Below are 9,675 nucleotides of genomic sequence, written 5' to 3'. Positions count from 1 at the left end.
GAACCCGCCCCCCAGCACACGCATGGCCCAGGCCCGGGAGGCGATGGACCGTGTCAAGGTGAAGCCAGGGCTGGGCAGGTGGGGCTCCCCAGGGCCAGCGGGCGGGCGGGTGGGCGGGTGGGCTGTCGGCCGGGTCCCCCGAGGCCCCTGGAGCCCAGCGCGGCAGAGGCTGGGTCTTCGCGGGCCTCCACCTCCCGCTGACCCCCACAGGCCCCCGACGGGGAGACTCAGCCCATGACGGAAGTGGACCTCTTCGTGTCCACCAAGAGGGTCAAGGTGCTGACGGCCGACTCCCAGGTACGGGGCCGGGCCCGGCCTCTGGGGTGAGGGGGCCCCGCGAGGGCCCGCACAGCCCGCCCAGGCCTGGTCTCCCCCGCCGCAGGAGGCCTTGATGGACCACGCCCTGCAGACCATCTCGTACATCGCGGACATCGGCAGCGTGCTGGTGCTCATGGCCCGGCGGCGGCTGGCCCGGCGGCCGGCACCCCAGGCCCGCGGCCACAGGCTCTACAAGATGCTCTGCCATGTCTTCCACTCAGAGGACGTGAGCAGCCCCGCTCTGGGCATCCTGGGGGGAGGGGGACTCGGGCCAGCCCCCCCCTTCCAGAGCCCACCTGGCCGCACTGTCACCGTAGCGTCCTTCCATCGGTCCTTGGCGCTGTCGGCTGTCTCCCTCCCTGCCCCAAAAGCCCCTGGCCCTTCCCATAAGCCTTGGAGACTGGCAGCCGACCCCCAACCCTCCCCCTCCAGGCCTGCCTCCCTCCCTTCCCCTCCCCCCATAGATTCCCCAAGACAGTGGCTGGTTTCCACAGTCCCAGAAGCCACAGGGCATCGCGCTGTCTCCTGGGAATCCTGCCCCCCGTGGGGGTGGGAGGGCTCGGCCCTGAGGGTTTGGGGGCCCTGAGGAGGTGGGTGGGACACCCCCCGAGAGATGCTGCCCGTCGGCGCGCAGGCCCAGCTCATCGCTCAGGCCATCGGCCAGGCCTTCACCGTGGCCTACAGCCAGTTCCTTCGGGAAAGTGGTATCGACCCCAACCAGGTGGGCGCCCAGCAGAGCCAGGGCGCCACGGGCCCCGGCCACCTCCACAATGGGGATCTCGACCACTTCTCCAACAGCGAGAACTGCAGGGAGGTGAGCAAGCAGGCCGGTGGCCCCCGCCAGCCCCCCCCCCAGAGTGGCCCTCACGGTCCCCGCCCCGTGTCCCCCTCCCAGGTGTGCATCGAGAAGCGCCGGGGCGAGGGCCTGGGTGTGGCCCTGGTGGAGTCGGGCTGGGGCTCCCTGCTGCCCACGGCTGTCATCGCCAACCTGCTGCACGGGGGTCCTGCTGAGCGCTCGGGGGCCCTCAGCATCGGGGACCGCCTCACTGCCATCAACGGGACCAGCCTGGTGGGGCTGCCCCTGGCTGCCTGCCAGGCCGCCGTCCGCGTGAGTCCTCCCGGGGTGGCTGGGTGCCCTTCCCCGGCACGGTCCAGAAGGGGGAAGGTGGAGCCTGAAGTCCCACCTGCTTAAGGGTGTGCTCAGGGGACGGAGGCTTGGAGAGGGGGCGCTGCCGTCGGGGGTGACCTTGGCGGTGTGAGGGCAGGATTTGAATGCACGTGGTCTAGCTGCAGCCCCGGGAGCCTTCCTCTCCGCACGAGGCAGCCAGTGTGTTCTTGAGTCTTGACCCTCGTGGCTGGTTGGGGAAACCGAAGCCCGGAGCTGGGGAGGGCCCTGGCCAGGCCAGAAGGGCAGGCCCGAGACGGTCCCCGCAGCATGTTACTGAGTGAGCGTGGCGGATGCTGCTAGAAACTTGCTCTTGACGGGGAAATTGAGGCCACAGATAGGGAGGGGAGAGGTCACCGCTCCGACGCGAGGCTGCCCGGCTTGAGTCTGTGTTCTTAACTGCTGCTCAAGGGGTCTTCTAGAATCTAGAGCCTTGACTCTAAAGCCCCATTTCACGAGTGGGTAAACTGAGGCCCCAGGGGGCTGCAGTGTAGCCGGGAGGCCCCGCGAGGCCCACAGCGCCTGTCCTGCACAGGAGCTGAAGTCACAGACCGTGGTAACCCTCAGCATCGTCCACTGTCCGCCAGTCACCACGGCCATCATCCGCCGGCCCCACGCCCACCAGCAGCTGGGCTTCTGCGTGGAGGACGGCATCGTGAGACCCCGGGCCGGGTTGGGGGTGGGGGGTGGGGGTGGGGGCCCCGAGCACGGGCGGCCTGAGCAGCCGCGGCCCCTGACGGTCCCTCCAGGTTTGCAGCCTCCTCCGGGGGGGCATAGCGGAGCGTGGGGGTGTGCGCGTGGGGCACCGCATCATCGAGATCAACGGGCATAGCGTGGTGGCCACGCCGCACGCCCGCATCATCGAGCTGCTCACCGAGGCCCACACGGAGGTGTGCGGGCAGCGGGCGGGTCCAGGGGGGCCTCCTGCCGGCGCGGGCCCTCCCTGAGCCGCCGGCCTCCTCTCTGGCCCCCCAGGTCCACATCAAAACGATGCCAGCCGCCACCTACCGCCTGCTCACAGGCCAGGAGCAGCCCGTGTACCTGTGACCGGCCACCAGCGCCCCCCCCCCCGCCCCCCCCTGCCGCCCACCGTGCCTTAGCCCCAGCAGCCCTGGGAGCCCGTCTGCAGGGCCTCCAGGGCTTCTTGGTGCCGTGCTGTTTTCTGATATAAAACATTAAATGCGTAAAAAATGGGCAAAATCTCAGATCGAGGTCTGTGGTGTTGAGAGAGGAAAGATAGGACCGACTCTCACTCCGTGTCCTCCCAGAATCCAGACCCCAGCGTTGTGAAAATACTCTATTTATTAAAGACTGGCAGAAGAGGCGGGGTTCTAGGTTCTGAATGGGAATCGAGTCCCAGCTCTGGGTGAAGAGCCGGGCGGGTGGAGAAAGGAATATGGGTCACACGGCCACCTGGGAGGGGTCGAGGTCAGTGGCCGGGCCCCAGTCATAGCCCGTCCTCATCAGAGGACTCTGTATCTTATCGTGTAAACTTTTTCTTCAGGGCCTCTCGCCCGTAGGTCCTGGGATCAGGAAACAGAGGAGAGGCTGTGGGCAGTGGGAGGCCTGAACTACCCTTAGGGGCTGACTCTCTGCTCACGCACAGTGGGTGTGGACAGAGCGAGCAGGACTGCGCGTTTAGGGGTCAAGCCTCCTTAACAAACTCCTACACACCCTTCAAAGCCCCATCTCATGTCCTGTTCCTTCCGGAAGCTTTCCCAGTCCTCTCAGGAAGTGGGCCCTGACTCCGTGGGGTGGGATTGGCCCTTCTGCTTTCATCTTGCCCACTAGGCTGGGAGCACATGAAGACATAGCTTGATTCTAGGTCCCTTCATCCCCTGAGCCTGAGTCCCAGGAAAGGGCTGAGGGCTCAGTCCTGGAGGACGGGGCTTACCGCACACTGTCCTGTCGCCTCTGACCGTGGCGGGGGTGGTAGTCCACCTCAGAGGGGAGAAAGGAGGTCAGCACTTCCCCCAAAGTGAGAGAAACTGGGATGAAGAGCACCCCTCCCCCAACTCCCCACCTTGGCCCAGGCAGTGCTGCCACAGGCTCTCTCCTCAGCTCACACAGGTCTGCAACTCCTCTCTAATTTTTAGTGAGAAGATATGCTGGGGACAGGGTGGGGGTGGGGAAGGCCTGCTAGAGATCCCTAGCCTGTCAGCAGAGGGAGGAATTGGGTTTCCCATCTGCAAAATAAGTTCGTGTATGGAAAGTGCTTAGGATAGTGTCTGCCCCATAAGCAAGCTGCTATGGACAGTTGAGCAGGTTGGGTACTGCACACTCCAGGGAGCACATCATAGATTTGTGCATTTTCACATTTAACTAAAGAGGGCCTGGAGGAAGGGGTACCTTTGTCAAATTTACAGAAAGGCACTGTGGGTGAGGGAGTCTTACAAAGAATAAATGCTATGTAAATGTTTGTTACTGGTAAACACCCAAGTGTATGGGCTGGAACTTGGGTAAGCACCAGAGTTTGAAGAACCACCTTGTGACATCAAGATTGATCTATCTCATTGTATCCCAGATAAGGAAACACAGTGGTTGAAACATTTGTTTTAAGTTGTTCAGTGACTCAGGCTCTAATAGCCTAGGTTTCGGGCTGAGATACTGATCTCAGCAGAGAGCTTCTGTTTGTCGACATCCTGTGGGGAAACAGGCTCCCTGTGTCTCAGGCCCCTCCCAAGACCCCTGCCAGGGCCACCCCGGGCCCTGCTCACCTGGACCCCTTGGGGACCGGAGGCTCTCCTATGATCCCTGGGCTCTGGGGCTCATCTGCCAGCACGGGCTCGGAGGACCGGGCCAAGAGCTGGGCGGGGACCCTAGTCACGTCCGTGTGGGGCCACCCTCGCCGTCTGTGTAGCCCTCGCCATCTGTCCGTAGTCACTGTCCGCTGGCCCTGGGGAGCCCCACCTGCCCAGCCCTGGCTTCACCTTGACACGGTCCATCGCCTCCCGGGCCTGGGCCATGCGTGTGCTGGGGGGCGGGTTCCGCTCGGACACCAGCTGGGTGGAGCCCAAGTATTTGGCCCCAAATATGACGCCGTCTAGGAGGTCTTCATGGTCACAGGGACCAGGTACTGAGGGCAACAGTGGGGGAGGGTCAGCCCCTGAGAGCCCCCAGCCACGCGTGTCCAACCCCCAGGCTCGGCCCTGGGTCGTGGCTCCCTCCGTGGTCTGGAAGCACAGAGTTCTACCCCCTGGCTGAGCACTCTTGAGCAACACACGTCCGCCCACCATTCCAGAACCATCCCATCAGCAGAAGCCACAGACATCCAGAGCCCTGTTGTCAGTCTAGAGCCAGCTCGGGCTCTGTCCACGGCTCAAGGACTCCAGGGCACAGGAACCAGTTTCAGGAGCCCTCGGAGTCTAGAACCACAACCAGATCCAAAAACCGCTCTAGCACTCAGGCACCTCCACCCTGTGTTTCTAGAATCCTGTCATCGGGCTAAAACCAGGCAGTCCCATTTCTAAAACCAGCAATGTTATAAAACCATAGTCAACTGCACCCAATGGTTCTGGAATGCCCTAAATCAATCTGGAGCCAGTTCGCTTTGCCTGCTGTTCTAGATTTCTCCCTTGTCAGCCCACGACTGGAAACAACTGTATTTCACAGTTGTACAACTGCCCAATCAGAGAAGAGACATCTCCCCACGTCCAAAACTTTCACACCATCCAGAACCCCAAATGGCTCCCATCTGTGGTTCCAGAGCTCCCTGACAGGTCTCAAACCATAGAATTCTGCAGGGGTTCTAGAAATCAGCACGCCTCCAGAATCCCATTTTCCCACTCTGTGATTCTGTAACTTCTTAATCGTGACGGCATTGGGTAGCCTTTCCTATGGTTCTAGAACGTCCTCAAATAGTCGGGACACCTCAGCTGTACCCAGCCAGTCTAAGAGTGATGTGCAGTCCAGAAATGAACAACTGCGCGTCGTTCTAGAATTCCACCAACCTAGCCCAGAACCACACAGAACTGTGCCATCACGGCTCCGTAATTCCCTGAACAATCCAGAACCAGCCAGCCCTGCCAGTTCTAGAATGTTCTAACCAGGAGCGGTTGCTTTTCTGGTTTAGAACTGCAGGTGCAGGTCCCGGCTCTGGAGGACTTGAAGCGAATTTAAACTACAGCCCGTTCTGCCCATTATCTTTCGTGACCTAAGCATTCTGGAACAACAGAACTCCACTCCGGGGTTCTAGAACCGCACCTTCCAATACGCTAGCAGCCAGGCTCGTGTGGGGATTGTGCACCTGAAATGTGGCACCTGAAAATGCACACTGGATTTTGAAAATTTAGCATGATAAAAAGGTAAAATAAGTGTAAGATATGGATTATACGTGGAAACAACACCTTAAATAGATTGTGTTAATCAAAATGTTATTACTTTTTCCTGTTTTTTTTTTTTTAAGTTTTTGTTTTTTTAAGTAACCTCTACACCCAACGCGGGGCTCGAAATCACGACCCCAAGATCAACAGTCGCACATCCTCTGACCAAGCCAGTCAGGTGCCCCTGTTTATTTTTTTAAAGCAGATAACTAGGAAATTAAAAGTCACACATGGGGGGGGCGGTGCTGGATCAGTCGGCTGAACATCTGACTCTTGATTTTCAGTCAGGTCATGATCTCAGGGCCGTGGGATTGAGCCCTGTGTCGGGCTCCACGCTCAGCAGGAAGTCAGCTTGGGATTTTCTTTTTTTCTTTAAGATTTTATTTGCTGTTTGAGAGAGAGAGTGAGCACAAGCAGGGGGAGCAGCAGAGGGGGAGGGAGAAACAGGCTCCCCGGTCAGGGGGGAGCCCAATGTGCGGCTCAATCCCAAGACCCTGAGATCATGACCTGAGCGAAAGGCAGATGCTTAACCAACTGAGCCACCTAGGCGCCCTGCTTGGGATTTTCTCTCTCCCTCTGCCTCTGCCCCTCCCCTGCAAGCATGGGCGCACTCTCTCTCAAGATAAATAAAACCTTATTTAAAAAAAAAAGTCACACATCGCTCACATTATGATTCTATTGTATAGCACGACTCTAGAACTTTGATTACTCTGGAATCAGACAGCCCTGTCCACAGTGCTAGAACACCCCCTGGTCTACAACTGTAGATAAACTCTAGTCACTCCGTGATTATGAAAACCCCCAGTCTAGACAGCTCTGTTCACCATTCTAGAACACGATCAGCCCACGTCCTTTTAATCTAGAACCACAGGCAAAATGCCAAACTCTAGAACTCCCAGGGTGAGTCACAGCTCCACCCGACTCCAGCACCTTCTTGGAACTCTAAGTCCAACCAGCTTCACCTTCCCACAACCATAAAACTTCTCTTTGACTTACAGCCTCAGGTAGTTAGGGGGGAAATCCTAGAACATTCTAGGTGCCCAGAACTGGTTCTTTCCATGCTTTCAGGGCAGAAATTGAGAAACTTTTTTTTTTTTTTTTAAAGCAGGCTCCACACCCAGCCCGGAGCCCAGTGTGGTACTTGAACTCGCAGCCCTGAGATCAAGACCTGAGCTGAGCTCAAGAGATGGACACAAGCGCCGGAGGCACGCAGGTGCCCAAGACCGACAAACTTTTTATGCAGGAGGCCAAACAGTAAATATGTTTGTCTTTGTGGGCCAGATGGTCCGCACTGCAACGACCCAGCCTGGCCACCGTAATGTGAAAACCACCGCAAACACTACGTTAATGAATGGTCATGACGGTGTCTCAATAAATCTTTATTTGTGGACACTGAAATTTGAGTTGCACATTGTTTTCACGCATTAAGAAATACTATTCTGTTTTTTCCCCAACCGCTTAAAAACGTAAAAGCCACTGTTAACTTGCAAGACACGCCAGAACAGGCGGGTTGGACTTGATCACAGATGGCAACGTGCCAACCCCTGCTCTGGAACCCAGTGCTACAAATGCCACGCCTGCTCTTCCATTCCCTATTCATTCTAGAACATTCGCACCACTCTCTCTCCCCTCCCAGACCATCTGGAATCTACTCAACCCACCTCGGAGCCTCTCTAGAAACAACTCCTTGCTGGCAAACTTTGTGCCATTTTGGGAGGAGCCTGATTGGGGATATTCTGAAAAAGCTAACTCCCTGGGGCCAGGGTGGGCAGGACACTCACCCTCCTGGAGGGCAGGGTATGGCACCAGGGTCTTGGGGCTCTGGAAAAAGATAGAAGAGGGGCAGGACTGAGTCCCCTGGCTTGGTTCCTGGCAGCAGAGGCGGCCTGGGGGGCGGGACAGGCCCTACCTGGGTACTAGCAGGCCGTTCCTCAGGAGTAACCAGAGGCACCGTCTCCAGCCAGGGTTCTGGGGAACTGCTTGAGCTCCTGTTGCCACCCTGCTCGGCAGAAGCTCCCTCCGCCCATTCCGGGGCACTGGTATCTCCGTCTGGGTCCTCGGGGGGCTGCAGCGGGCGAGGGGCAGGGTCCAGAGGCTCCTTGGGACAAGACTGGGAGGGAGGGCATTCCTGGCAGTGCAAAAGGCTCAGCAGGTCGTCCCGGCCGGCCTCGGCAGACAAGAGCCCGTGGGCATCAGCAACGTCCTGGGAGGCCAGGCCGTGGCCCGTGGCCACGTGCAAGGGGCAGGGAGGTCCATCTGGGGACAAGCCCACCAGATCACCAGGCAGAGCCTCAAACTGCTGCACCAGGTCCTCAATACCGGGCCCATCAAGTTCCATCTGACTCAGGCTGCCAGAGCGCCCCGGCACCGGGTCCCACTGGCAGTTGGGGGTGAGGTCCTGAGAGGGTGAAAGTGTGTCCCTGGGCTCCTCCAAGTCCATAACTGGAGGGCCTGAGGGAGCCTGGGAAGTTGTCAGGAGTTCCATGCCTGCTCCCCAGGCTCAGGCCAGCATCTGAAAGACAGATTCGAAGATAAGACTTCCTGAGTGCCAACGTGGTGCCAAGCTCTAGGAGGGTGTGGGACACAGAATTTAATCCCCACCATACTCTGCAAGGAAGGGTCCGCTATGACCTCCAATTTATAGATGAGGCAATCGAGATGCAGAACAGGCCATTGTAAGACAGCAGCTTCATAGGCTCCAAACCCAAACCCCGGAGTACTCCCCCATACCTGTCAGCCCAGACCGCTCCCCACCCGTGGATCCTGTTCCCCCAGACTTGGTTCTTACAAGTCTCCCTCCACCGAGACGTGTAACCCAGGATGGAGACACAGCCTGACTATACAGACCCGGGAAGGGCAGGTTCCCGAGACCTCGTACTCAGGGCCGCAGCCTAAGACTAGATCCAGGACCCCAGACTTAATATTAGAGATCCAAGACGCCAGAATGCAAAGCCTAGTCTCAAAACCTCCAATGCCACGCTCAAGATCAACCCCGGACTCTGACCCGGACCTCAGAACCCAGCCTGAAGACGTAACTCCACCTAAAGCTACGAGTTAAGACCCCGGTCCTCTCGCAGACCCCAGCCTCAAGACTTCAGACCCCCTTCTTCAGCCGCCGGCTCCAGACCCCGCTCTGCCCCGCCGGGACACTCACTTCCCAAACCGAGGTGGCCTCAGACCGCGAGGTCCCCCAGAACCCCACGCCCCCGGCCGGACAGTCCTCCAGTGGCCGCAGCTCGCCGATTCCTGGCCGTGGCGCCGGCAGATCTGTCCGCACAGCGCTCGGACCCACTGGGCTTGCGCGCGTTTGCGGGGCCTGCTGGGAAATGTAGTTCTCCCAACCGCCTCGCTGCGCCGGAGCGCTAGGTGTCGGAACCAAGGGTTCGAATCCTGGGCCTCTGTATACACAGAGTGGGAGTCCGAGCTGGCCTCTGGACCCATTTCCTCAATTACAAGTTGGGGTTAGTGATCACTGCCTGCCATATACGGCTGTGGGCATTACTCCAATGGATGGCAGATGGGAAGAAATGGGACCGGGAAATATTAAAGTGACAGTGGGTCTCTCTACTCCGGGGACACCGGAAGCAGCGCAGGGACCCTATTGTGGATGGACTTCCGGTTTCGCTCACAGTAGGAAGGCGGAATGGCACGTCCTGGCGTAACTTTCCATGCCTGAGCTTCGCTTCCGCAATTATAAACGGGGGATAATAATAGTACCTACCTCCTACTTGTGAGGACTAAACGAGATCGAGCTGGTTACGGATTTAGCAAAAGGGCTGGAAAATGAGTCTTTTAAGTATTACCAAATTACTTTTAGGCTCTCAGTAATTGCTCATTGAATAGAATCAGGAATGCATAAAGCGTGATCTT

General features: G+C 58.3%; 2 protein-coding genes across 2 annotated transcripts in view; one reads left to right on the top strand and one right to left on the bottom strand.

Moving 5' to 3' along the window:
* The window catches only part of LOC103681827 (amyloid-beta A4 precursor protein-binding family A member 3), a 15,915-nt gene extending 6,665 nt beyond the window's left edge, over positions 1–9,250 (bottom strand). Inside the window, 4 exon segments of the mRNA XM_040629591.1 lie at positions 4,414–4,559; positions 7,587–7,626; positions 7,715–8,317; positions 8,960–9,250. Coding sequence (XP_040485525.1) covers positions 4,414–4,559; positions 7,587–7,626; positions 7,715–8,290 — 762 coding nt within the window. The 5' untranslated portion in view covers positions 8,291–8,317; positions 8,960–9,250.
* On the top strand, positions 7–2,683 carry LOC121102571 (amyloid-beta A4 precursor protein-binding family A member 3). Its single transcript, XM_040629590.1, has 8 exons — positions 7–58; positions 211–297; positions 383–544; positions 953–1,132; positions 1,214–1,426; positions 2,019–2,138; positions 2,233–2,373; positions 2,459–2,683. The coding sequence occupies exons 1-8, from the start codon at positions 23–25 to the stop codon at positions 2,528–2,530; spliced, it is 1,011 nt and encodes a 336-aa protein (XP_040485524.1). The 5' UTR covers positions 7–22; the 3' UTR covers positions 2,531–2,683.
* Positions 9,251–9,675: the final 425 nt, after the last annotated feature.

The sequence above is a fragment of the Ursus maritimus genome, unplaced genomic scaffold, assembly GCF_017311325.1.
Source record: "Ursus maritimus isolate PB19 unplaced genomic scaffold, ASM1731132v1 scaffold_14, whole genome shotgun sequence".
NCBI lineage: Eukaryota > Metazoa > Chordata > Mammalia > Carnivora > Ursidae > Ursus > Ursus maritimus.
Note: the sequence above shows the minus strand (reverse complement) of the source record. Positions and strands in the feature narration are given on the sequence as shown.

Bases quoted from the DNA above. Each gene is read 5' to 3' on its own strand.
- LOC121102571 (XM_040629590.1), top strand. From the start codon at position 23: ATGGCCCAGGCCCGGGAGGCGATGGACCGTGTCAAG. The intron at 59-210 runs GTGAAGCCAGGG...TGACCCCCACAG, and splicing joins AGGCGATGGACCGTGTCAAG to GCCCCCGACGGGGAGACTCA. The intron at 2,139-2,232 runs GTGAGACCCCGG...CGGTCCCTCCAG, and splicing joins TCTGCGTGGAGGACGGCATC to GTTTGCAGCCTCCTCCGGGG.